This window comes from Telopea speciosissima, chromosome 3, assembly GCF_018873765.1.
Source record: "Telopea speciosissima isolate NSW1024214 ecotype Mountain lineage chromosome 3, Tspe_v1, whole genome shotgun sequence".
Lineage (NCBI taxonomy): Eukaryota > Viridiplantae > Streptophyta > Magnoliopsida > Proteales > Proteaceae > Telopea > Telopea speciosissima.
The window spans coordinates 1,547,309-1,575,216 of record NC_057918.1 but is presented as its reverse complement, the minus strand read 5'-3'; the positions used below and the strand labels follow the sequence as shown (position 1 = coordinate 1,575,216).

Sequence of the window (27,908 nt, the reverse complement as noted above, 5' to 3'; positions counted from 1 at the left end):
AATTGGAAATCTTGTTTAGGTTTGAACTGCAAGCTAGACTAAAGAAATTTGAATAGATTGATATCAAGACAGAAATATCTTTCTTAATTTCCCAATTAACAAACATTATCCAACCATTCTCTTCAAGGCGTTCAAGCTACATCCTATAATGGATCTTTTTCAGTTCGCCATTTACACCACTCACAAGTATCGAGTCTCCCTCTTTAATATCTCCAGAGAGGATCTTATCTGCTAACTTGTCTTCCAAAAGTCTTGTTATTGCCCTTCTCAATGGTCTCGCACCATACTGTGGACGGTAACCTTGTTCAACTAGCTTATCTTTGAATGCTTCAGTTACCTGAAGAAAGATCTTCTTTGCCTCAAGACGCTTACACACCTCATCCAGCATTTTGTTTGCAATTTCCTTTATCTCCAATTTGGTCAGGGACCTGAAGACTATGACTTCATCTAACCTGTTCAGGAACTCAGGCCTGAAATATTTTCCTAGTTCCTCTGCAACCTTGCTCTTATGAACCCCCTGCTTTATGATCAAACTACAACCAATATTGGATGTCATAATAAGTATAGTATTTTTAAAATCCAGAGTCCTACCCTTACAATCTGTCAATCTCCCATCTTCTAAAATTTGGAGTAATATATTGAACACATCAGGGTGAGCCTTTTCAATCTCATCAAAGAGTATAACTGTGTGGCACCGGCGACGAACAGCTTTGGTCAGCTGGCCACCATCTTCATGGCCTATATAGCCAGGAGGTGAACCAATTAACTTGGCCACACTGTGTCTCTCCATGTATTCACTCATATCTAGTCTGATCATTGCTTCTTTTGTACCGAAGTATTCACTTGCCAAAACCTTGGCTAGTTCAGTTTTACCAACTCCAGTTGGTCCACTGAATATGAAGCTGGCAATGGGACGATCAGGGTTCCTAACACCAACTCGGGCTCGGCGAATGGCCTGACTAATTGCTACCACAGCCTCATCCTGACCTATGACATGCTCATGGAGGATTTTCTCCATGTTAAGTAGGCGGCCAGACTCTTCCTGTGATATTTTTTCCAGAGGCATTCCAGCCCAAGCAGACACAATTCGCCTCATATCCATTTCTGTAACTAGTGGTACTTGAGTTGATACATGTCTATTAGCTTGATGAAGTTGAACATGGGCTCCTGCTTCGTCTATCAAATCTATTGCCTTATCAGGTAGGAAGCGGCCACTGAAATTGGAATTCATGAATCAATTTCGAAATGAAACACAAGTAATATTGGTAATTGTAATCTAGTTAACATCAAACTTATAAAAGATCAAACACAATTACAAAGTGGATGAAGATTTTAATTAAGAATCAAATTGGGATTTTTTCGATACCTGATGTCCTGCTTTGACAATCTTACAGCAGCAACCAGAGCTTCATCAGTGTAACGAACATTGTGGAAGTTCTCATGAAGTTTACGTAGGCCTTGTAAGATTAAAATTGCGTCCTCAACCGATGGTTCAGGAACTAGTACGGGCTGAAAACGCCTTTCCAGAGCCGAGTCTTCCTCAATGTGTTTCCTGTATTCATTATGTGTTGTGGCACCAATACACTGCAATTGATCGAACAAATAGGACAGAGTAAGTGGATCTTGTGGGTTTAATTAGAGGGGGAGATCCTAACAGCTACTGCAATTACTAGAACTTGCCTTAAGTTCACCTCTAGCAAGAGCTGGTTTAAGTATATTAGCAGCATCAAGTGCAGTACCTCCTGATCCTGTTCCAACCAGAGTGTGTATTTCATCAATGAATAGTATTATTTCACCTTCACTTTGTTTTACTTCATCTACCACATTGGTTAACCTCTCCTCGAATTCACCTCGGTTACTTGCACCGCCAATCAAACGCGCCATATCCAATGAAATCACCTGAATTGCAATGGAATGTATCAAAGCATCTATTATATGTGACAAACTCAACAAGATCAAAAGCCAATATTACAAATTAACCTTCTTCTTCTCAAGTCTAGGTGGTAAATTAACTTCATTGACAATTTTTTGTGCTAGGCCTTCAGCAACCACTGTCTTGCCAACACCAGGCTCTCCAATGAGACAGGGATTGTTCTTCTTCCTTTTGCATAAGATTCGCATGACGTTCTCCATCTCATTTTCCCTTCCTATAACAGGGTCAAATTTGTGCTTCACAACCGAAAAAAAATGAAAATACCATTATTAAAAACAGAGTTTTTCAGGTCCTATGGTTATTTACTTAATTGGTATTGGATGGAAGAAGGAGAAGGTCGTCCATTACCTCAAGGGCCATTTGGGTTAGGTCACTGCCGTACTTGAGCAGGGTATCCATCTTAAACGGAGTTTTAAGCTTCTCCATTGAGTTGTACTCAATGGAGTGATCTCTAAGCTTCAGCTTTGGAAGTCACTGGCCACTGTAAGTAGTAGTTGCTCTACTTAGGTAGAGGGGCAGGGACGGAACCTATTCGTACATATATATATATATATAGGAAATAGAACACAGGTATCTAAGCGATCTCAATATACGGATTTTCATGGGAATAGATACAGAAACCAATGGGATCTCGTATTAAAGCTTTAAATATTTTCTCTTCGCCTTTCTTCTCTTTACACTTCCCCAGTCCTGAACTTTTTCCCACTTCAGTCTTCACCCCACGAGATATTCTTCCAGACCTTTCAGTTCTGCTTCGACGAGTTAGTCTGCCAACAAAACAAGCTTACAAAGTTACGAATTTTTTCCTTCTCAGGTTCGCTGCCTGGTTCAAGTGTCCGGTTCGTTTCATAGGGGGTTAAAATGACGATTTAACCTCACTCGGACAGTATGTTTGGGCAGGGGTTTAGGTCGTCATTTCCGCCCCCTATGAGAGGAACCGGACAACTGTACCGGGTAGAGAACCTGAAAGGATAATGATTCGTGTTCCACTAATCGATGGTATGGGTCTATGGGAGGATAAAATGGTCCAAGAAACCAAGAGATCAGAATTTTAAGCGAAAAAATTCCAATTCGATAATATATGACTGATCCATATCGGTATTAATATTGGTATTGATTTTGGCCAGTCCGATATAAGTACTGATATTGATAACAATACCGATACTTAAAACCATACACACAAACTAAAATCACCGGTTGAAAGAATTTATAGTTACCATAAAAAGCATTGATTTTAGAACAACTATAAATATGGAACCAAAACCAACAAATAAATCAATATTTTACGAATAATATTTAAGGGTAAAAGATTTGACAATGCCGGTTTAAAATCGAAATTGCATGCGGTATCCTTCATATGACCTAGATTAATGTAACACCACCTCTGTAAAATGTTTTACATACCACACCTATTTTCAGTGTTTTTTCATAATACATTCCTTCTAAGGCCTGAAACTCTACACTGGCATTGTAGGAACCCTCCTCTTATTTTTTATTTGACAGAAAAATTATATTGTTTGCTTGAGTACTAAAATTTGAAATTCTTTTTTTCTGTCTTCCCTCTTGATGTTCGATGTCGTTTAATTTTTCAGTATTTTTTTTTTCATTTTAGTATGTTCTTCTATTTTAAATTTTCCATTTTAGAATCGAAGGTTATGTTAAACCTGGGTTAAAAAAATTGAAATTGGATCGATCAAATCGAACAATTCTAATTGAAATTGATGGAGCCTGATCCGAAATTCTTAACGATCTGAATCCGCTGATTCATATTGGATTTCTATAGTTTAGGCTGACTCCGACAAATTTCAATTATTTTTTATAGATTTTTGTTGAATTGGATATGGAATCGAAATTGAGACCAATTCAATTGCCGATTTCACGTACTTGAAGCATGATGATCTAGATTCTAGACTCATAAGCAGAGAGGGATTCAGATCCTCTCTTCACTCCAATGAGTGTCGGATGAGACAACCAATGGCTGGGCTGGGTAACGTGAGTGTTCATTGGTAGATACCCTCATTGGAAAGGATCCCGATTGATCCGGTAGGAGACAGTATAAAAGTAAGGGATTCAATTCAACGTTTCAATATCCGGAATCGGGATGTGGATCTATCGGAATTGGCATGAAAAACCCTAACCCTACCGATTCAGTTGGGATTTGCGATCCGATTTTAAGATCACTCTTTCAACTGTTCAACGCCAGCAATGTCCACGTGGCTGACTCTGTTCTACTACAGTAACTGTAAATAACGGTCGAAATCCGTTTTTTTTTTGTCACTTTCACCTTCACTCGTGAAGAAAAAACTTCGTCTGCTTTGTTAAACGCCGAACCTAAGCTCTTCTTCTGAGATCTTCTCACTTCGCCTGCAATTCTGCATAGGACACTAGGACAGCAAGGGTGTGGGACTCTGGGTGTTTCCTTTCCAAACTCCCATAAAGGAAAAGCCATCATCATCATCATCAACCACCGCCACCAACCGGGAAAAGCGGGTGGGGGCGACCAAAGGGCGGGGGGACCTTTTTTCCACTGCCCGCAAAAGGAGAGCTGACCTGACAGAGGTGACACACACACCGTCACAACGTTCCGTGCACAGCATTTTCAAATTTTGTTTTGTAATTTTTTTATTTGAATTTTGACGCCCTTCCTTCCCCTGATCAACTTCAATCAAACTAAAAAAGATAGCCAAAGAGGTAAAGGGAGAAAATGGCCGAGGAGGAAAAGGAAAAAGCTGCAATAATCACTCGAACCCCGGAAGAAGACCAGAACAACTGCATCCAGGTATCTCGATCCCTGCCTTGAATCAAACCATAACATCACACTAGGGTTCTTCATCTCTATCTCCTTCTCATGTTGTTCGATCTTAGAAGCTTTCAATCTGAAATGCGCTTTTTTTTTTTTTAAAAATATATTATTAACGGTATATATCCTGTGCACTATCAGGATAGAAAGGAAGAGACTGACCCTAACCACTCGCCGGCCAACACCGAGCTTCCAACTCCACTTACTGTCAAGTCTCGTGTGAGTACTTACAGTTGAAGGGAAAAACTAAGCCGAAACCCTATTTTTTCTTTCTCGCAAAACCCCGATTTTCATTTTTCTTGGGTTTCAGGTGTTGTTTCTGCTGGGTGACATAGCAGCGGGTCCGGCTTATCGATTCACTCAATGGTTGGAGTCTGTTCGTAAACGCAGCGGGAGATACCGCTCTTCTGGCTTTCCCAGCCGCCCTTCTAGATTTGAAACTATGCCATCGAGGTTTGTGTTTTCCCTCTACACCGACACTTTAGGTTCGATCGTCTTTGTTGATTCGGTTAAGTTTTTACATTTGGTTGGTTATGTCATATGTCATTTGCATTTTGAGGGCGACTGGAATATGCTTACCTTGAGGTAAGTCGTAAATTCCTGGTTGCCCCTATAGCCCACTGGAAGAAAAATTATATGGGCTGCTCTCAAATCTTCTTTTGGGTCAACATTTCCCCTCTCTCTTGGGTTGGTAATCATCGATGTACTCAGATTGCTTTACACTGGTACAACACTGAATACAGGAAGATAATTTTTCCCATAATCTTAATAGGTCAAACAGGTGAGATGTTGCTGGAACATCCTACTTGTGGTTCCTTTCCACGCTTACATTCTAACCTTACAGCTCTACAACTAAACAACAACAACTCAGCCTTATCCCAACTGAATGGGGTCAGCTACATGGATTCTTGCCCTTCAATCAGCTTTATTTGAGATCATACTTGATACAAGGCCTAAGCTATACATGTCTTTCCTCACCACTTCTCATAAGGTCATTTTAGGTTTGCCATTGGCTCTTTTAGTTCTTTCAATCTGAATCAAATCAGTCCTCCATACTCAGGCATCCAAAGGCCTCTGTTGAACATTGTCATGCCACCTCAAAAGACTTTCTTGTAGCTTATCATGTATCAGAGCTACTCCCAAATCAGCTCTAATAGGATCATTCCTTACTTTTTCCTTCCTAGGTTTGCCACTCATCTATCTCAACATCCTCATCTCCACTACACTAAGTTTATCTATATGATGCTTCTTAACTGCCCAACATTCCGTACCATACATCATAGTCGATCGTATAACTGTCCTATAAAATTTTCCTTTAAGTTTTAAAGAAATACGTCGAACACACCCTGGACACACCTTTGCACTTCATCCATACTATTTTAATTATCTATGAAACATATCCTCTATATCACCTTCTTTATTTATGATTGAGCCCAGATACCTAAAATAATCACTTTGTGGAATCTCTTTCTTCATCAATTTTTACCACCTCGTTATCCGTCCTAGTGTAACCAAAGTTACACACCATATACAGCTCTATGGTAATTAAAACAGTTTGTGTTTGAAATGTGTTTGAGAGGGTGCAATTCCCCCCCCCCCCCCCAAAGGAAATGAAGTATACTTGTTTCCTAGATGTCATCTGGCTCTTCCTTCTACAGTGCAGGGGAAATAGTTGCTGACCCTATAAGTCCACTGCCTTCCAATCAAGGCCCAGAGATCAGTTTGTGGGAAAGACTTGGAAAGGCTGCTATGCTGGACATTGAATCCAGTGAATTTTCTTGGGACATGCTTTCTTCACTACACCATACTGAACATAGTAGTAGCACTGAACAATCTGAGGATGAAATGAATAAAGCTCTTGAGGTATGTGGTCTTCCTTAGCTTCAGGTTATGCAAAGCCTGTGTCTCATTTCTCTTTGTAGGAAACTCAATAAGAAGAAACTTAAAAAGATCGGATGAGCTGATTTAATTCTGCCAGCTACCACCACCTTTACGGATTGCCCCTTGTTACCCATATGGCGCCCCTGTGGATCACTCTAGATAGTCCAATTCACAGGCCCCACCTGGTAATGTTATACATCCAATAAAAGGACTCTATGAACGTTGCACCCTAGGGAAAGATCACATGCATAATTATGACCAGTATTTCACTGTCACTTGGAGGGCCACTGCTTAGCACATAGTCCAACTGAGGCATTCTAGAAGAATGCAAAACTTTTCCGATCATTAGTCATTTGTATTTGTGCCAATGTACATTTTTATCTTCATATTTTGTTTAAGTTCTTCAAGCCTCCCCCACCAATTTTGTTTCCCTTGTTGACAACTCAAATCTAAGAGTTAGCTAGATTTGCTTCTGTTTAATTGGATACAGGTCACTGTGAATTCTGGGGGTGTTGTTTTCTTTGCTCTATTCAGCAGACCTGATAATGATGATTTTCTCACAAAAGAAGCAGCAGCTGTCATAAAGATATCCTCTTCAAGGATGGCAACACAATCCGAACGCCTCGGTTATGAATTTGCTAAATGTCTAGGAGTCTGCACTCCACAAGTTCTGTCTTCTACTTCAGCAGTTTTTTTCCGATCTTCACCATATAGGAGCACAGCTCTGAACACTATTTCTAAAACAATTCATTTGGCTGTTGCAGGCTAGAGTCATCCACAATTGTAGCCCAGAATGGCAACGGATAAAGGATGCAGCGGAAAAAGCAAGGGAGACGACAATATCAGAGAGAGATGAAGTTGGTGAAGTTACTTGTTCAGAGCTGTTGGAAGCCCTTGAATTGAGCCGGTGCCTCCTTCTAATGAAGTGCAAACAGAACCTGATCTTATAGTGGACAAGATTTTATTTGATAAGCATACAAAATTTGTGTGTCCTTCCCCATCTGCCTTGCATTGAGCAAATATGTAAGGAGGGTGGATGGACCACTCAATCAGCTGGCACCCACTTGGATTAGTCATCTCTTAACTTGGTGTAGATTTTACCTCTGGCTAAGAGATCTCCAAGGTGGGACAAAATGACTGAATGGTTCAGCCCTCTATATGTGCACCCCATGGAGGAAGTCAGGAAGGAAACATGGATATCAGCCTCTTAATATTGTTAAAATTGTCAAATTGGCTGATTTTGGGGTTAAACTTCTCCCAGACATGGTTCACTGCCCATCAAGCTCTTCAGCGTATATGCCAGATGACTGGCGTATGGGTAGAGAGCATGTAATCAGAAACCTTTTGTTAGCCAGATCTTGTGGTCGAGACCTGACCATTGACTTCTCCAGTCACCTCATATGACATGAGCTGTTGAGGCAGATGGTACTGTGAAATTTCATGCTGGGAAGGCACAATATACTGCTGCATTGTAGTGAATATTTTGACAGGTATTATTTAGTGCTTTAACGCTTTGATATATTTTTGCAGTTATGTGCATGGATCTCCTCTGCTTGAAAGTTCAGATGCATTTGATTCACCGGAAGCCGCTGAAATAACAGCTAGAGCCCTTGGCAGGATCTTGATGTTGGACCTGGTCATCAGAAATGAAGATAGGCTCCCTTGTCGTCAGCTTGGTTGGCGGGGAAATTTTGCAAATTTACTATTTACTGACCGGGCGACTTTTTCAAATCTAGATGTAGATATATGGGAGGAGGCCTTTGATTCTGTAAATCGTCGATACAGGCCAAGAATAATCAGGGCTCTTCCGAAGGAAAGAAGGGCCAAATCAGCAGATATCAAATTGAACACTCATAACCATGAGTTAATATCTCAAAGCTCTGATGTTTCTGATCTTATGGACTCACCAAATTCTAGCAGCATGAGCCTAACAAGCCAGATATCTGCTGAAGTAAAGCTCAGTGATTTTCATATAATCGCAATTGATTCTGGTATTCCTCGCAGACCTCCTGCAGGAAAACGTGCAAATGACCAAGCAAACTATCCTAAGCTAGTTGAGCTTCTTCTCAATAGTACTGAGTACTGCTCTAGCCTCCTATATGATATAACAGGAGGAAAACTAGGATCTCCTTCATTAGAAGAGGCTGATGCACCTTCTGATTCATCTTACTCTGACAGCGGTGCAGTTGTCCATGGATTCCGAAGAGGGTTTCGTGCAGCACTCAGGGATATGCAGGGATTCCATATATTCCTTCTCACACTTCATCAAAAGTTGGATAGCCTGTTGCGAGCATTTATGGCTATTATGAATAAAAGTTCATCGGGAGATTTCGACAAGGATGATTCGGTGGTTCATGAGTCCCCTGGAGGTAAGGAACATGTCAGTAATGAAATGCCCACAGAGTTGAGTGATTCGGAATCACAGAGAACACCTCTAAGGACATCGATTGAGTCTGCTTCTCCCATCTCACGGGAAGGCTGGCATGGAAAGTTCTGTAAAGGGAATGCAGAACCTCTTCGTAGCCTGCGCCTGACTGCAAAACTTCGTGACTTCAATAAATTCGCTAAGGTATGTGATGTTAAAGAAGATATAACGTGGTTTTAAGTTTTGGCTAAGTTGGACAAAATATTGCATTTTCACTTTAAAGACAATATTTTGGCTGTGATATAATTATTACAGTATTTTGTAGGAAATTTGATAGGCATTTCATTCGCATTGATACTGTTAAATATTGTACCGTGAGGAGATGTCTCATAGTCATTGTTAGTGTTGAGTTAGTGTCTCCTTCTTCTTCTCTTCTTTTCATTCCCTCTTGTAGGTACTGATTACAGGTTCTTGCATCGTTACAGATACATTTTTTCATCCATGTAAAAATTCTGTTATTTTCATCAGTCTAATATATTTTATAATTTTGTAATGAAAATCATATGACATTAGTTAAAAATTAAAAGGAAAAAGGCTTATGATATACTAAGAAAATAGAATACAATATGTATTTGTTATAGCCGATGGTGATATAACTAAGACTTATTTAAAGTGATTGTACTATCTGGATCCTGTTCTGCTTTTCTACTTTATTGAAGCCCTAGCAGTTACTTAATTTGTCGGTGGCACTCACGTCCTCTGTCACCACTTCAATCCATTTCATTTAAGGCCTTCCCCTTGTCCTTTTTACACCTTCACTTTGCACCATATCTAATGCAAACCAGTCATAATTGATAACCAGTCCACAATAGGATTGCAAACTTCAGGTCCAACAACAGTAAATACTTCGATTGGTTCTCAGATTTGCAGGAAACTCCAGAACAATAAAAAAAAAAAAACAAACGAAGCAGAGTAGTCTCTCACCCAGCCTCTCACTGTATTTTGGTCTCTCACCAATGGCATCTCACCATACTCTCTCACAGAGCAAAGCACAAAGCTATGTTTTTTTTTTCCCCTTTCTCAATCTCATTAGTTCAAATTCATGTACAAAGTTGTAGTCCTTTACAAACTTATATAGAAGACTCAAAAACAGACTCAAACACTAAAAGGAAAGGCCTAACCCAATCCTTAACTAATAAGGTGACATAGACTTACTAGGTGTGAAATTCCGTGAATACTGGCTTGATCAAAGTGATCACAGCCCAGCTTTATTTATAATACTGAAATCATATGAAGAGAATACATCTAAGCAATGTGGGACTAAAACCCATATTACAACACTCCCCCTCAAGTTGGTGCATACATATCAAACATGCCCAACTTGCTAATTATAGGAAAAAATAACTTAGGACTAATTCCTTTGGTGAGGATATCAGCCAACTGATCACTAGACTGAATAAATGGGATACAGATTATCCCTTGTTCCAACTTTTCTTTGATAAAATGCCGGTCAATCTCAACATGTTTGGTACGATCATGTTGAACCGTATTGTGTGCAATGCTGATTGCGGACTTGCTATCACAGTAGAGTCGCATAGGAAGATCAGTAACCATCCCCAAATCTTGAAGCAGCCCCTTGAGCCAAAGAAGTTCACAAATACCCTGGGCCATAGCTCGGAACTCAGCTTCAGCACTAGATCGAGCTACAACAGCTTGCTTTTTGCTTCTCCAAGTAGTTAGGTTTCCTCCAACAAATGTGCAATACCCGAATGTGGATTTCCTATCATCAGGACTGCCAGTCCAATCTGCATTAGTATATGCTTCTATCCGGAGGTGGCTATGAGGAGAGAACAAGATTCCTTTTCCAGGAGATGACTTGAGGTAACGGAGAATTCTATAGGCTGCTTCCAAGTGAGAAGAGTGAGGATCATGCATGTATTGACTCGACAAGGCTTACAGCAAAATGTGATATCCGGCCGAGTAAGTGAGAGGTAGATCAATCGGCCAACTAACCTCTGATAACTGCCCTTGTCCACCGGGTCGCCGTCCTTACTCTTCAAATGTGTGTTGGGCTCTAGGGGGGTATCTGCTGATTTACACCCAAGCATCACTGTCTCTTGTAAGAAATCTAAGGTATATTTCCTTTGAGAGAGAGATATGCCCTTAGCTGAATAGGCAACCTCAATCCCTAAGAAATACCTTAATCTGCCCAATTCCTTGACTTCAAACTCGGTGCCCAAATAAGCCTTCAACTTCTATATTTCTTGTGCATCACTGCATGTGATCACTGTATCATCAACATAGACAATCAGCATTGTCACTTGCTGTCCTACCTTCTTCACAAACAACGTATGATCAGCATTGCTCTGCTTGTACCCATAAGCAATCATAGCCTTATGGAACCGGCCAAACCAAGCCCTAGGTGACTGTTTCAGACCATACAGGGCCTTCTTCAGTTTACATACCCTTTCCTCTGTGTTACATGTTCTGAAGTTTACTACTAATTTGCTTTCCATTAGTAGCATAACTAAGGATTTAAACTGCAAACTAACTTTTTTTCCAACCCATTGTTTATTTCAGGACTTGAAAACGGACAATACGATTGCATGTGGTAAGGTGGTTGGTGGTCTGTACGTGCTTGAATGTTCCCGGGCAGCTTTGACATCTCAGCCTGCATCTTCTGATTTTGATTTTGCACTCTTTGAATTGAATAATTGGCATCGTCGTTTGGGCCATCCACCGTTTAGTGTTTTGTCCACTTTATTTCCTAGTTTGGTGAAGAGATGTAATAAACATAATTTTTCTTGTGATGCTTGCAATTTGGCAAAGCAAACTCGAAGCATTTTTCCCATTTCTGACAATAGAAGCTTGCATCCTTTTGGATTGATACATTCTGATGTATGGGACCCTGCCCGTTGTGTGTCTAGCTCTGGATTTCGGTGGTTTGTTACTTTCATTGATTGTTTCAGTCGGACGACTTGGGTATATTTGATGCATAGTAAGAGTGACGTCTTTACCTGTTTCACTTTATTTCATAAGATGGTCGAGACACAGTTCGATGCCAAGGTCAAGATTCTCAGGTCCGATAATGGAAAGGAGTACATGGACGGTGCCTTTCGGTCTTATTTGGACAGCCATGGGATCATTCACCAAACCTCTTGCGTTAACACTCCCGCTCAAAATGGAGTGGCTGAATGCAAGAATTGCCATCTTCTGGAGGTTGCTCGTTCTCTTATGTTCACTATGGCTGTTCCTCCTCGCTTTTGGGGTGATGTTGTTCTTACAGCCACATATCTTATCAATCGACTTCCCTCCCGTGTTTTGGATGGTCGCTGCCCCTTGGATGTGCTCTGTAGGAAATCAACCTTTATTGCGACTCCCAAAGTCTTTGGTTGTGTCGTGTTTGCCAGGAATCATCATGTACACGGCAAATTTGATCCCAAGGGACTGCGATGCATATTTCTTGGTTATTCTGCTACCCAGAAAGGTTATAAATGCTATCATCCTCCTACCAAGAAAGTGTTTGTCACTATGGATGTAGTATTCCGAGAGTCTGAAGCTTACTTTAAACAGCCGGAACCTCTGCAGGGGGAGATTATAAGTGGTGAAGAGGTCCCGCTGATTGCTCCACTAGACATTGAAATACCTACTATAGAGGATACCTCTGTTGAATTCGAAGAAGGGGTTACTAGTCAAGAACAGGAAGTGGGACATCTACAACAAGAAAAAATTGTGTACACTAGGGGAACTGATTTTCCTCTAGACGGCCCTCTATACAAAGAGACTACCACCACTGATCCTACTCAATCGGCATCTGCTCTTGCTCCTAGTCAGATTTCTGGTAAGCCCCCTATTGATCCCAGTCTTAATTTACCCATTGCTGTTCGGAAATCAAAGAGAAGTTATACATTGCACCCTATTTCCAACTTTGTGTCATATAACTCACTAACTCCTGCTTTCCATGCCTTCATAGCTTCTTTATCCTCTGTTTCCGTCCCTAACAACTGGCAGGAGACTATAGCCAAACAGAAATGGAAGGATGAGATGAATGAAGAGATGCATGCCCTTGAAAAAAATCAGACCTGGGATTTGGTGAGTCCTCCACCTGGAAAAAGACATGTTGGTTACAAATGGGTCTTTGTAGTAAAGCATAAGGCTAATGGCTCAGTGGAGAGATACAAGGCGAGGCTTGTTGCCAAAGGGTTTACTCAAACCCAAGGTATTGACTACCAAGAGACCTTTGCTCCTGTAGCAAAGATGAATACTAGACGGGTTATTATCTCTTGTGCTGCGAATCGAGGATGGGAACTCCAGCAACTTGATGTGAAGAATGCCTTCTTGCGTGGAGATCTGGAAGAAAATGTCTACATGGAGATACCTCCTGGTTTTACTTCTTCAAAAACTCAGGGAAAGGTATGTAAACTAAAGAAGGCCCTGTATGGTCTGAAATAGTCACCTAGGGCTTGGTTTGGCCGGTTCCATAAAGGTATGATTGCTTATGGGTAAGAGATGAAGAACACTGTACGGATCCCTTTCCCGAGATAGGAGAAAGAGACCCATCAGCAACTCGAACCTTACTATGACTAGATAAAGGAAAATAAGTAGAATAACAGGAGGAAGAACCGGTCATATGGTCGGTTGCCCCTGAGTTAATTACCCAAGAATCGGGCATGACCGAGGTGCAATTCCCACCAAATGAAATACCTGTGGAAGAAGGTATAGTGAGATTAGTAGGCAGAGATAGAGCTGAGGCAGCCATGGAAGGAGATACAGATGTTGAAGAAGATGAGTCCAAACGAGTCACCATATCACGTAAATTTTGCAAATCCTCCATAACCTGTGACACAGAATGATCAGGCTAATCCTCAGTAGTTGCCTGATAAGCATGGGAATTATTGGACCAATTGGAACAACCCCTACCACGGCCGCGAGTGTCTGCAGGGCGACCATGAAGTTTCCAACAGCGGTCCTTCGTATGCCATTCCTTCCCACAGTAATCGCATTTAATGGGAGGTCGATCACCAGATGACCGATCAGTGCTAGCAGAACGAGAAGAGCCCCCACAGGCAGACTGTGACCCAAAAATAAGAGCCAATCTCTCCTGAGTAACTGGGTGAACCATGGTTGTTCGTCAACTGTCTTCAGCCGAAAGGATCGCATAAGCCTGTTCAAGAATGGGGAGAGGTTCCCGATTCAAAATATTTGACCGGATATGATCAAACTCAATATTTAGCCCTGCCAAGAAATCAAAGACGTGCAAACCATCTTCCCACTTGCGATAGGCCATGGCATCAACATCAGTGGTGGCAGTGAAGGTGCCCAGAAAATCCAACTGTTGCCACATCGTACACATGGTATTGTAATACTGAGAAAGTGTCAACTCCATCTGTTTGGTAGAATGAATTTTTTTATGGAGTTCCTAGCATTGGGCAGCATTCCCAACTTGAGAATAAGTATCATTGGCTGTCTTCCATATTTTCACAGCCGAGTTAAGAAGAAGGTACCGCCCAGCAATGTCTTGGTCCATGGAATTAACCAAATATGACATGACCAAGAAATTAAAATTCATCTAGCGATCCTGTGCAGAACCAGCCTCTGTAGGCCTGACCGTGGAGCCCATGATGTAGCCAGACAAGCCACAGGAACCAATCGCAAATAAACAGGAGCGAGACCACATAAGATAATTGCTTCCATTTAACTTGATGGTGTTCACAGGAAACGGAATAAAATCATGTTGCGACGAACCATCAGATCCAGAAGAAGCAGAGGTGATCTCCAAACCGTCAGGCATGGTGGCTGGAAAAAATCGCAGAACTCAAGAAACAAGGCCTCCAAAAATAATTAAATCATACGAAGGGAAAAAAAAGGACCCTTGGCGGGAGTCAACTCACCACCAAGGGTGGCAAAAAAAATAACGGCAAGGGGAGGGAGACCCTCTCGCGAAAAAGAAAGGAAGGCTAGAGGGGGGGCCTGGCGGTGGAGGCGGAAGAAGGGGGGTGGCATTGGGAAGGCTGGCGGTGGTGGCGGAAGGGGTGGGAAGGCCTAGCGGGAAAAAGGAGGGGCCGGCGGAGGGCTGGCGGAAGGCTGCCGGTGGTGGCAGAGGGCTGGCGGTGGTGGCTGGCCTTAGGGTAGAAACACGAAGGAGAGGAGAGAGAGAAAAAAGAAAAAAGGAAAAAAAAATTAATTCCCATATCCCCGGAATATTGTTGGCTCTGATGCCATGTGGAATTCCGTGAATACTGGCTTGATCAAAGTGATCACAGCCTAGCTTTATTTATAATACTGAAAAAATATGAAGAGAATACATCTAAAGCAATGTGGGACTAAAACCCATATTACAACACTAGGAAACTAAAATAATGAAAGAAACTGACTCAAAACAGGACTCTAACTAAGCTAATGAAGTAAATCCCGTTTTCCTACTATCTACCCATATTTTAGGCTCATTAAATTGGCTCATTAAGAAGAATACCCATGGGATTAAAGGTCCAACCTACATAACCCCACCCAAGGCTTATTTCCAATCAAATAAGCCTTGTAGGTGACTTTTCTGCATTCATATCACTTCGTCTTGGTGAATTTGTTTGCTTGTCATTGTTGAAAATTTCCTAATGTATTAATTTCTAGTTCTATCCTTCCTACTTGCCACTCAACTATCTCAACATCCTCCATCTATGTTGTGCACATTTTATTAAAATATTTCTTTATCAAACAATAATCAGTATTGTACAATGTGGTGGGGGGGGGGGGAGATCAATTGGGCACTTAGTGTTAACTACAATAATGGCTCTATGACATAAAAAAAACTCCATTATTTTTTCCCTAATCCCATCCTTTATTTTATAATTTTCAATAGAAAATTTAAAAGAAATAGAACAGTGGAACACATCAATTAAGTACTACTTTATTATGTCGTGTTTGTTTTAAGTGGTGGAATACTTGATGACTATGGCCGTAGGCCTGTTATTCATGTGTGACAGTGTTCAAAATATATGAATGAACTGTATGTTGTTAGGTATTGGGCTCTTTAAACTATTTTTTCACATAGACAGATTTACAGTCATCCATGTGTCAATTTTGGTGAGGAGGGTCTCCTATGTTTTTCCTATTTTATGATTTGTGGACATGTCAATTTGGAGATTGATTGAAAATTCTCCTTGAGTGATGTAATGATGGGTCCCATATTGGATAACATGCTACATATGCCGGATTCCATTAGGTACCTTTGGTTTCCTAACTTTGCTCTCTGTTAAAATAGATAAGTGCCTAGCATTCAGAATATGACTCAAAAATAATAATGCAATGAAACTTTTACCTATGAATCCATGGAGTTGTAAACTAATTTCTTATTAAAACTAGGTGTAGTTCAACTGTGTGAGAAACTTGTGTCTTCCATGCTTTGCAGGATTTCAGCTTTATCCTTTCTATGAACACAGTTTCATATAGTTATAAGAAAACAGACCTATGAATCATTTTTTTTTGTTTGAGCAAATTACATGCACTCCCCTGTAGTTTGGTCCAATAACAAGCAACCCCCCGTTATTTGATCAATTACATGGACCTCCCCCTGGACTATTGTGGGGCTTACAAGTAAGCACAGTCCGTTAAGTTGAAACCGTTAGTAGAAGCAAAACATTCATAAATGGACATATTACCCTTCATTAATGTACTTTTACCCTTTTACCCTTATGTTACAAAACCCAAACCCGTCTCCTCAACCATCATTCCAACCTCATCTTCCTTCATCTATCTCACCTCTTTCTTCTCTGGTGTTTTGCGATCAACCACTGTCCTCTCCAGTGATCTGCGAGGGAGGAGCTCCACTCTCCGCTCTCTACCTCCACTCCGGCGATCTTCGAGATGCGAAGCTGACCGCAACCAACTCCGACGGCTCTGCCGCGGCTCTAATATCTCCAATCCGGCGGAATGCAAGCTGCAATACCGATGATTGTAGGGAGATTACAGCACAAAGAAGAGGAATTTGAGAGGCTGTACCTGAAAAGAAATTTTGAACATTTGGATTTCTTTTAAGTGAAGGATGAGCAGATTATGCACTTCTCCAAGGCTTTTACATGATTTGATCTAATTTGTATTGGGGTTAAAGTTTTGGCTGTTTCTCTGCAAAAACAGCAACAAACTTTTGGCCTTTTTTTTGTATTTTTCTCAAAACAAAAGTGGATTCATCAATTATCATGGGTTAAATTTCATACGGCAAGGACATTCCCCAACAACTGACTGAGATTTCATTTTGAGAATTCTAGGGCCACCATGAACCATTCCAGGCTCTATGCAACATCAGTATGATATCAAAGCAAACCACGACCTGCAATGGTGGGGATCCAGACTCCTTACTCAAAGGGTGAACAACAGGGAACTTGAAGCATTATTTATACCTACAGGACCAAACCTATCCTTAAGCATCAGACATCACATCCTCGCTATAACACACCCAATAATTCCTAAAAAATGGATTCTCTTAACAGAATTATGTGCTTGGTATGTCATAAGTGTAGTCCCCCAATTTGAGTAAGTCCAAATTGATTTGCTCCTGAACACACTGATGCGATTTCACATAGACAACCACAACATAAGCAGAAATCCAAGAATAAAGGCTGAATATAACAGTTAAAATGCAAAACTCAGTACCACAACATGAGCGCAAGACAACCCTAGACCTCAATTCAGAATTTAAACAAACCTGAGACCCAGAAACAAGTTGCTGGATTCGCAGGGGTGTGTGGATTTGAGATTTGTGGAAAAAAGGGCGGTGGAGAGACTAACCTTCGGCAGAGAGTTGCTGGGCAAAGGGAGGTCCACCGGAAAGTTGTCTTCTCCACCTACGCCAGAGATGGTATGTAGCAAAACCCTTAACCATTGACACCCTATTTGAAAATCGTTTTGGGGATTTTAGGTTTGAGGATGTATTAAGGGTAAAAATGGTATTTCGATTTTATCATTTTAGTTCAAGATATAATAAGGGTAAAACTGTCTTTTACATTTCAAAACTAACACCTCACTAACACCGTAAGCCTTCGTGGGTACAAACATAATTGTTCAAACAACAGGGGGGTTGCCTGTTATTGGACCAAACTACAGGGCAGGTGCATGTAATTTGCTCTTTTTTTCTGTATATTTTGCAGCTGATCATATAGTCTATGTCAACTATAGCTTTTTCAATCATCAGCGTTGTCCCCCTCTATAAATGAAGTCCTCAAGTAACCAAAGTGTGTTCATTTTTGCCACTCAGGTTGACACAGAATTGAACAAAGATTTGGAACAGTGGAATGAATTGCTTAGAACAGATGCTGTTAAATTATGCCAGGACAACAATTTCAATACTGGGTTTTTTGAGGGGAGTGATACTAATAGTGTTGTTGATGCTTATGAGTTGAAGGTAATAATCTCCATCCTATCAATCCTGTTTTAGTAGGACTCCAAGAAACAAAATGTAACATAAATGGATTCTTTTACAGGTCAGACTGGACCACATCCTTGAGAGGATAATGATGATATCCGATGCTTCCAACACAGAGAAGCCATCTTTAATCACATGTAACCTGTTCATTGGTGGAGCTTTGGCTGCAAGATCTGCATATACACTACAACATTTGGGCATTACACATATACTTTGCTTGTGCTCAAATGAAATTGGACAATCAGATTCTCAGTATCATGACCTTTTTAAATACAAAAATTTCTCTGTAAGAGCTTTTCTCCCCTTCATTTACTGTTATTAAGATTTTGTCTGCTTGAGATTGCTCTTGGCTTATTTTTATATAAATCTGACCAAATCAACCCCAGTATTCTTGAACCTTTTTGCTTCACTGGTCGGTTGGTAGCTCAAATTGTGTATGAAGAAAGCATCACATCTTCTTCAACATATTTTAGTATACCAAAGCATACTTTCATGAGGCATGTCTAAGACTTCCCTTGAATTATCTCCCCAATCTGCTTAGATGAAACAAACATTTTAGATATGTAGCTCTTAAGTCTTAACCTCGTTTAGCAAGTTCGTCACTTAATTGCCACTCCAATCTGTTTGGGTCCTACTTGCTACTGATGAAGCAAACTGTCCATTTTGTGCAGATAAGTGATAATGATGATACAAATATCAGCAGCATCTTTGAAGAAGCTTCTCATTTTATTGATCATGTGGAGCAGTCAGGTGGGAGGGTTCTGGTTCACTGTTTTGAAGGGAAAAGTAGAAGTGCCACGGTGGTTCTTGCTTATTTAATGCTGAAGAAGTAAGTATAGATGCTGAATTAGAAATTTGAGATGGTGACAAATAGACAATGAGGGTGTGCAATGCTTATGCTTTTTACACACAAAACTACTTACTGTGATTTAGAACCTAACATTAGCCAATGAAGATAATGTAGCCTAAAATTTACCATAGTGAAGAATTAATTTACAATCCGACGGGTTGTACTATGTACCCATTGTCCACTTCTAAAATTTTTCCCTGATCGGTTTGTTTACTGGTAGATTCCTACCCACCACAGATTTATCATGTTATGGCATTTCCCTATCTCCATCGTCAACCAATTGCTTAACTGAGATGTTTGATGTTAGACTAGTAGAGTTTATGAATTTTACATTTGAGAAAAACATCATTCTGAAACATCTTTCGATTATGCAGGAACTTCACTCTATTAGAAGCATGGAATCTCCTAAAAAAGGCTCACCGTCGAGCCCAGCCAAATGATGGTTTTGCAAAGATGCTTTTGGATCTTGATAAGAAAGTGCACGGGAAGGTTTCAATGGAATGGCAGCAGCGGAGACCAATGATGAAGGTGTGCCCAATCTGTAGGAAGAATGTAGGCCTAAGCAGCTCCTCACTCAAGCTTCATCTGCAGAAGGCACACAAGAAGCTCTCCTCTGGGAGTGTGGACAGTGCTATGACGATGGAAATACAGAAGGCTTTGGGTATACTCAAGTTGAACCGTGGAGGGAGTGTCGGTCCAACTCAGCAGACCCATTCAATGGTTGATGGATCTGGTGAATAATTTGGCTGATCACAATTTGAAAATCTAAAGAAAATTATATCGGCTGCTGCATTGACGGTTGAACGGAATTATAGTTGAATCAGCACAAGTCAGCAGTCTCATTATCATCGTTGATATCAAAAGCTATCAATCTGAAGTTATTTCATGAGGTTTATGAACAACCATGATAAAGTTTGCTAGAAGATCAACCCCAAAACTCAGGCTTTGGACTTGGGAACCAGCTTTTTTGGGGGGGTTGGAGTGGGAAGCTGAAAGTTCTTGTAATTGGTACGAGCTTCGCACATGGGCTTGAATCACATATTGTAAATTTGTTGGAGTCCATGCTTCAAGTGGCATAGAATGACGGGTTATGTAAATTTTTTTCTTTGAGAGTATACTTGAATGCTTATGAACTATACCAGTATGGACAGAGGCAATTCTGTTCTGGTAACTCTAAATATTAACTGTATTTTCATACATTTTGAAACTTGAAAGGACAAATTTGATCACTGAAAATTAAGATACACAAAACTGTATGCATTTTCACTCTTTCTTTTATGTAAGGTAATAATGATTTGAGATTGTAATTTGCCTTGTAGTGTACCTACAGCCTCAATGTTTTCGGCTACATCAACTCCCTGAAATATACAGACCAAGCAATCTCAAAAATCAAACCAAGCAGCGGGCAACATCACTTCCACAAGGTCTACTTTCCAACTTTCCAGTTATTTACTTGAACTTTCAAGTCCTCAGCAGAGCACCAAATCGGTAGACGAGGCAGAGCGAAAATGGGAGATGGGCCTCTTGTTTTCTCTTCTCCGGAACTTAATGTGCAAGGACTTTTTATCTTTTTTGGGGGGTTTGGGAAGGAAAGGGGGGTAGTACTAGAAATCTTTGAATGCCAGTTTGGTGAGAAAAGAAAGTGAAGCAAATCACTATTATTCATAAAAATAAAAAATAAAAATAAATTGAAAAATCAATATTTTGTTAGGGACCAACTAAACACTCAATTGAAAAAGTTTCATATTCTTTTTGCATTTCATTTTACCCAATGAGTATCTCACTCCACTTCATTTCTAATCTAAAGGGGCCAAAGGGAGAGAGGCTACTTACTGAAGGACTAGCTTTGGCAAGATTGTTTGGACCAAAGAAAAATCCACTGTAACACTAGCTTTGTAATAAATTCTGTTTGGGTGGTGGTCATTGTGGTCTAAAGGGCGTACCCAGTGCACAAGCTCCTGTCACTGTGGGATCTAGGGAGGGGCAGCTATGTACGCAGCAGCCTTACTCCTGTTTCATGAGAAGCTATTTCAACCCGCGACCACCCGGTTGCAATGGAGCAACCCTTACTGTATGCAATGTTGAGATATATTGGATAATTTGTTCAAAAAGTTTTGGCCCAACTATTCAATACTTATACTTATTTAAGTCTATATAGTTATCAAGGCGTCACCATGTTGCTCCTTGGTCGCTTTGGGCACCTTACCGCTATGGTATTGTCGACTTTATTTTTTACCCTCTAAAACGCCATAGCCACCTTCCCGCCTTGATAACTATGGTTTAAGATATGAAATACCCCCTCATAAACATCCAAGCAAATGGAAACAAAGTTTAATAACTTAGGCACACAATGCTGAGACACTATTTGATACCTATGTACCAAAGAAACTCAGTAATTCTTGAATTAATTCCACTTTCAAATTTCAATCCTTCCCTTTCCCACCTATACAAAGTCCAAAATAGAAACAAAGAAAAGCCAGAGAACAATCTGGTTTGCAAGGCAAAGTAGGTGAACACAGATCCTATAGTTGATCAGGTAATGGGAAACCCAGATGCTTAAAGCAAGTGAATCCTCCATCAACAACAAGGTTATGACCTGAAACATACTTTGCATCATCAGAAGCTAAATACACAGCAGCCCGAGCCACGTCCATCTCATCACATCTTGACCCCTTGAGCTCTCCAAGCCCATCCACAATCTCCATTATCCGTTCTTGTCCTGCGCTTGTGTAGATCGCTCCCAACTGAGCCATGACAAGTGGAGTGGGAACCACGAAGGGTGAAATGCAGTTGATGCGTACCCCATGCCTGCACAGCTCACTGGCAGCAGACTTGACTATCCCAGGGATTGCAAACTTGGACACTGTGTATGGATGGGGGCCCAGCCCACCCAAGAGCCCACTGATGCTGGCTGTGCAGAGAATGGAGCCTGAGTTGGTCGGTACCATCACCCGTGCGGCATGTTTAATCCCGGCGATGGACCCACGGACGTTAACCGCCATAACACGATCGAAATGATCGAGGTCGAGATCAGCGATGCTCGGTGGTATTGACTGACCAGCTATTCCGGCATTGTTGTACATGACATCAAGCCTACCATGACGGGCCACAGCCAAGTCCACGGCAGCTGCCACCTGGGCTTCTATGGTGACATCGCAAGTGACGAAGTGGGCTTGGGGGCCTAGATCATGGGCCGTGATTGGGCCTAGTTGGGTATCCATGTCGGCAATGATGACTGTAGCTCCCTCTTGGATGAATTCGTGGGCCGTCGCCTTGCCAAGCCCACTTGCACCTCCGGTTATGAGCGCAACCTTGCCTTCCAACCTGCATTAAGCATTTCACAATTTACACACAGAAAGAGAGAAGAGTCTGTTCTGTGGAAACAGAGACGATAATTTTGCCCTTTCCAAGTTCCAAAAGAAGACGAATGAGAATTTTTATTTATTTATTCCAGAGATGAAACCAAACCACAAATCTGCGATTCTTTTGTATGATTCTGAAATTTGAAACTCAATCCAATCGACTATGGAGTATGGATGAATGAAGAACAAGAAAACGTACCGTCCTCCAGCTCGTCCTGTCGAGGTAAATCCCACGCGTTTCTCCAATAATTTTGCAGCGGTCAACTTCAAATCTCTAAATAAACGAATCCTGATTCACATGAACAAATGGAGATTACTTCTGATTCATTGCAGAGAACTGAAGAAGAAGAGAGCAGAGGTTTTGAGATTGTATAGAAGATGTAGTAGTTACCTGGAAACAGAACTCAGCATCTCTATTAGCAGAAAAGAGCAAATAAACAAGTTTTTCAGATCCGGGGTGCAAAGTTGTGAGCTTTGATCCTCTGTTTCTCTGAGCCACCGACCACCTTCCGGGCGAGTGTTCCACGGAGAAGCAATTTAAAAATAAGAGAGAAACTCAACCCTCAAATTTTCTTTTGCCCTTTTTTTCCTTGTCTCTCTTGATCAAATATGGGTATTTATAGAAGGATGAGGAGTATGGACATTGGAGATTCATAAATCTTCTTCGCTGCAACACGCATTCCCATGCGAAGGACCAGAAGAGAAGTTTCGCTGACCATGGGGTCATTTTTTTCTTTTTTTTTTTTTTTTTTTTTTTTTTTCTTTTTTGGGTAAGAAAAAAACAATTTTTAAGATTAGATTAGATTAGATTATTAGGTTAATACGATTATTATGACGTGACACAATGAATACAATTATACAATGATACAATGACACAATGACACAATGACACTGACACATGACAGAGCAGTGCTAGTTGGTCCTCATTAATTGCGTGATACAGAAACACCATCCACCATATTACTGTGTTATCAGGTATGTGCTACGAGTCTATGACTACGATATAAAACAAAACGATCTCGCCAAACCCTCTTATGCGAAAACTCATTCTTGGACCTGGTGCCAAAGTCGGTTTGGAAGGCGATTTGGTCGAGCAATACCTTCCGATTAGGTCATTGCTTTGGAGGACTTGTGCGGGTGGCATGGCTTCGGCTGCTGCTTTATATCCGTGTCAGATTTCGGTTGATACCATGTATTGTAGATGTGGAGATCATGAAAAAATTGTTGACCATATTCTCCTCCAATGCACGTTTGCGAGAACTGTCTAGTTTTATTGTAATTTGCATTCCCTGACGAGTCGGGATGGTAATAACTTCTGCCTTTAGAAGCGGGGCAAGTCTTTTTTCAAGGAGGTAACGGCACTTTGTTGCTTTGTGTTGTGGTATCTTTGGACCTCGAGGAATGATCTGTTATTCGGTGGTAAGGTGTGGTCTGGGGAGGAGGTGATTTGTGCTGCTCAGAGGGCAAGTTCTGAGTTTTTGGAAGCCTCATGTTCTCAACGCCTTCCTCATGCCCCTGCCCATTCGCCATCGACTGTTTCTTGGTCTGCCCCTCTTCCGGGCGCTTTCAAACTTAACTGTGATGCTTCTCTCAACCCATGGTCGAAACGCAGTGGCATCGATTTCGTGATCAAAGACCACTTTAGGAGGAGCTGTATTGCAGTTTCCAATCCAATTCCCTTTGGCGATATTCAGGTTGGTGAGGCATTGGCGATCAGAGAAGGGCTCTTGGAAGCCGTTTCAGAAACCATTTCAGTTGAAAGCGATAACCTTGGCGTTATCTCTTACCTTTTGGATCCGACGAAGCTCCCTGGGCTTAGTTTACTTCCAATTGTGGAGGACGTTAGACATATCTCCTCTTACTTTGATGATTGTGTTTTTTCTTTTCCAAGGACTACTAATTCTGTAGCAGACAGCCTTGTCAGGAGGGCCCTATCCGTTTCGGGAAGGATGGTTTGGCCCAATTCCGATCCCTTGTTTTCTGATGTTTCTGCTTCGGATTCAAGGAGTGTTTCCTGATTTTTGGAATAAAATTCTCTTTCACCAAAAAACAAAACGAACTTATATCTCGAATTGTGTCTTACCAAACAGACCCTCCCCTCCCCTTGTCAAATGGTCGGTTCAGGGACTTGAATCCAGTTTTGGTCCAAAATTAACGGTTTTTAAAAACCAAAAATTAATATCGAACCAGTAAGAGTTCAATCGATCGATCTTTATTTGGTCCAATATGTGTCGACCAATTTAATTGATCCAGTCTAATTTTTGACACCCCTACCCAATTGGATTATTATCCTCTCCAATTCCTACAGCTCGGCAGTGCGACAATGTTAGGTGGAGATATCGAAACGTGGCAGCTCTGACATCCAACTGTCCAAGCTCATTGATTTTGTTGAACTCGGACCGTTAGATGTCCGAGCTGCCACATGTTGGCATCTCCACCTAGCAGTGCCGAGCTTTAGGGAATAGGAGAGAATTTTCCTACCCAATGGGGGAAAATAAAACCGACTTGGGTCATCAGCCAGCAACCCAAAAATTAAACACTATCTAATTAATTTTTTTTAACTTTTTTAAGGAAACCATCTAATTATTGTCAATGCTGCTCTTATAAAGCATCAATGTCTTATTCTTATATTCTCAATTATTTTATCAGTTTTTTTTTTTTTTTTAGGTAATAAAATATTGGAGGTTGGAGGGAGGTTGGAGGAAATTCAAAAAGAGGCCATAATCCAGATTGGCAACAGCCCTGCTGAGGAATCTCCCTTGTCATTTTAAAAAGTAAAAACGTTTTGATGTGAGGCCATCGATTTCAACTTTGAACTTCTTACTTTCAATTAGAAAGGAGTCATTTTCGTTTTGTCAACCAAACCTAAAAAATTATAAAGGTAAATAGTTTGTTGACTAACGACGCATTGTTTTTTTTTTTTGTTTTTTTTTTTTTTTTTTTTTTTTTTTTTTTTTTTTTTTTTTTTTTTTTTTTTTTTTTTTTTTTTTTTTTTTTTTTTTTTTTTTTTTTTTTTTTTTTTTTTTTTTTTTTTTTTTTTTTTTTTTTTTTTTTTTTTTTTTTTTTTTTTTTTTTTTGTGGTTTTTTTTTTTTTTTTTTTTTTTTTTTTTTTTTTTTTTTTTTTTTTTTTTTTTTTTTTTTTTTTTTTTTTTTTTTTTTTTTTTTTTTTTTTTTTTTTTTTTTTTTTTTTTTTTTTTTTTTTTTTTTTTTTTTTTTTTTTTTTTTTTTTTTTTTTTTTTTTTTTTTTTTTTTTTTTTTTTTTTTTTTTTTTTTTTTTTTTTTTTTTTTTTTTTTTTTTTTTTTTTTTTTTTTTTTTTTTTTTTTTTTTTTTTTTTTTTTTTTTTGGTGGGTTGGGGGGGTGGGGGGGGGGGGTGTTGTGTGTTTTTTTTTTTTTTGTTTTTGGGGGTGGGGTTTTTTTTTTTTTTTTTTTCCTTTTTTGTTTTTGTGGAAATGGGGTGGGGGGGGGGGGGGGGGGGGGGGGGGGGTGGGGGTTGGGGGAGGGGGGTTTTTTTTTCACCCTTTTTGAGGTTTGGTAGATCATACTTCCACAACCTGGCTATTTTTTTACATATATATTTTTTTGTATGGGCAAGACAACACTGCCTGATTGCGTGGTCCATGAAACAGTGAAGGACCAAGAGATCATGGGGTGATAATTTTTTGGGATCCTATGTCTGTATGCAAGCTGCAGAGTCCTTTCGATCTCTTTTTTTATATGAGTTATCGGTTTGCTATGGTTGATCGGGCTCCAATCAATTTCATGTTTTTTAAATTTTTGTTCAAAAATACTACCTAGATGCGTGCAGTACGGTACTCCTGTGTCCAAGTACAGTGGCAACGCACCTCCCACACCCTATGCTGAGGGTTTAAAAACTCAGAATCAGGATTTGGATAGGTCCCGATTGATTTCATGTAAGACCGGATGAGAATTCAGCAATAATCGATTCATAATTGATGAAAATCAACTAAAAAACCCTTAAACCCTATTTTCTATACAAGATCAGTCAGATCTATATCAGATTGAACCAAGATCGGCCAAGGGTGATCGTATCCGATTTTTCAAACCCTGATTGTGCTAGTATTCCCCAAATTTAAATGATCATGTACACATCTTTTGCTATTTATCCAACAAAATAATTTAAAAAGTTTTTTTTTTTGACAAAGATCGAATAAGAAGAGGTTCTTAGGTGGTCCATCTAGAAATTATTGTGAAAAGATGATGTTGCAATTCATACAATTTGATAGACAAAACATTATCTAAATTAAACAAATGTCAATTTTAAGACCCTAATTCAATCATATAAGCCACATGACAAATATTTTGAGCCACATATACGAAAAAAAAAACTATTCCTTGATGATAGGCCATTCATAGAACCACATCACATAAAGTAATTCAAAAAGGTGAAAGATTTCTCATTTAATATCTCAGTTGCAAAGTTTTCCATCCACAATAAAGTTGGGTTGTGCAACTCTACTACTACTAAAGCCTAAGCCCTAAGAGCTAAGAGAGGGTTTTGATGAATAATGATGATTTGACTCTAAGATTTTTTGAACCAATTTTGATTGAAATTGGCAAGAACCGATTCAACCCCCAATTTCGATTTTAAAATCCTGCTCCCACCATCCGCTCCCTCTACCACATGGTCCCTAATCCCTATCTACTAATTCCTAATTATCTCCACTAACTAAGAAAGTCATTGTGGACTAATTAACACCCCACCCCAAAAGATAACCACGCGAGAGATCATTGATCCTGTGATTACTGCACCTTGTGCGGCTTTAATCTCTTGTGGGCTTTTGGAATATTTAATGGTATTGTGAGTCTCTTGCTTAATTTTTTGGGTAATAACCTGTTTAACTAAAAGTAAAACTGTCATAAACAAAGTGAAAGTGAAGTTGTGCTGATATAAAGAAGAAAAAGGGTATTCATTCATACTTATGTCAATCTCAATTTGGTTGCTTTATTATGTTTTAAAAGGTATATAATTACTTAATTAATCGTTGTTTCCAAGGAACTCTGGATTAGATGGTGGTGATGGTGATTGGTAAGCCCACTAATCCAGGTCCAGACAGGGATTGAGATATTGGTATTGATCTCTGTGGATATCGATTTGGATCAATCGGTATTGGTTTGGATCATTCAATTTTATCTTTGCTTTGTATTAAAGTTAAAGTTTTTTATGATTTTTTTTATTTTACCTTTGATCTGATACTAATACCTGATCTAGGATCGGCTAAATGTCGATATCAACTTTGACCGATACCATATGATTCGGCCAATGTGATACCAATACCTCAA

At 40.0% G+C, this 27,908-nt stretch overlaps 3 protein-coding genes across 3 annotated transcripts; 1 reads left to right on the top strand and 2 right to left on the bottom strand.

The window, feature by feature from the left end:
• Nucleotides 1–136: 136 nt before the first annotated feature.
• LOC122653849 (chaperone protein ClpC2, chloroplastic-like) lies at nucleotides 137–2,436 on the bottom strand. The gene is made up of 5 exons (XM_043847800.1): nucleotides 2,282–2,436; nucleotides 1,981–2,169; nucleotides 1,681–1,899; nucleotides 1,367–1,584; nucleotides 137–1,214 (listed from the first exon to the last, which is right to left on the bottom strand). Exons 1-5 carry the CDS (start codon nucleotides 2,357–2,359, stop codon nucleotides 137–139), a joined length of 1,782 nt encoding a protein of 593 aa, XP_043703735.1. The 5' UTR covers nucleotides 2,360–2,436.
• Nucleotides 2,437–4,341: 1,905 nt separating this feature from the next.
• LOC122655829 (dual specificity protein phosphatase PHS1-like) lies at nucleotides 4,342–20,214 on the top strand. Its single transcript, XM_043850190.1, has 11 exons — nucleotides 4,342–4,712; nucleotides 4,875–4,952; nucleotides 5,044–5,186; nucleotides 6,392–6,596; nucleotides 7,105–7,281; nucleotides 7,379–7,539; nucleotides 8,145–9,183; nucleotides 18,227–18,373; nucleotides 18,453–18,680; nucleotides 19,066–19,223; nucleotides 19,619–20,214. The coding sequence occupies exons 1-11, from the start codon at nucleotides 4,638–4,640 to the stop codon at nucleotides 19,983–19,985; spliced, it is 2,778 nt and encodes a 925-aa protein (XP_043706125.1). The 5' UTR covers nucleotides 4,342–4,637; the 3' UTR covers nucleotides 19,986–20,214.
• Nucleotides 20,215–21,662: 1,448 nt separating this feature from the next.
• Nucleotides 21,663–23,136, bottom strand: LOC122653900 (zerumbone synthase-like). Its single transcript, XM_043847855.1, has 3 exons — nucleotides 22,998–23,136; nucleotides 22,806–22,895; nucleotides 21,663–22,568 (listed from the first exon to the last, which is right to left on the bottom strand). Exons 1-3 carry the CDS (start codon nucleotides 23,015–23,017, stop codon nucleotides 21,767–21,769), a joined length of 912 nt encoding a protein of 303 aa, XP_043703790.1. The 5' UTR covers nucleotides 23,018–23,136; the 3' UTR covers nucleotides 21,663–21,766.
• Nucleotides 23,137–27,908: the final 4,772 nt, after the last annotated feature.

Excerpts from the sequence above, each read along its gene's own strand:
- LOC122653849 (XM_043847800.1), bottom strand. The coding sequence starts at position 2,359 with ATGGAGAAGCTTAAAACTCCGTTTAAGATGGATACCCTGCTCAAGTAC. Across the intron at positions 2,170-2,281 it reads TAACCCAAATGGCCCTTGAG|CACAAATTTGACCCTGTTAT; the intron begins GTAATGGACGAC and ends TCGGTTGTGAAG. Across the intron at positions 1,215-1,366 it reads TTGTCAAAGCAGGACATCAG|TGGCCGCTTCCTACCTGATA; the intron begins GTATCGAAAAAA and ends TTCCAATTTCAG.
- LOC122655829 (XM_043850190.1), top strand. The coding sequence starts at position 4,638 with ATGGCCGAGGAGGAAAAGGAAAAAGCTGCAATAATCACTCGAACCCCG. Across the intron at positions 4,953-5,043 it reads CACTTACTGTCAAGTCTCGT|GTGTTGTTTCTGCTGGGTGA; the intron begins GTGAGTACTTAC and ends CTTGGGTTTCAG. Across the intron at positions 7,540-8,144 it reads CGGTGCCTCCTTCTAATGAA|TTATGTGCATGGATCTCCTC; the intron begins GTGCAAACAGAA and ends ATATTTTTGCAG.
- LOC122653900 (XM_043847855.1), bottom strand. The coding sequence starts at position 23,017 with ATGCTGAGTTCTGTTTCCAG. Across the intron at positions 22,896-22,997 it reads ATGCTGAGTTCTGTTTCCAG|GATTCGTTTATTTAGAGATT; the intron begins GTAACTACTACA and ends CATGTGAATCAG. Across the intron at positions 22,569-22,805 it reads ACAGGACGAGCTGGAGGACG|GTTGGAAGGCAAGGTTGCGC; the intron begins GTACGTTTTCTT and ends TGCTTAATGCAG.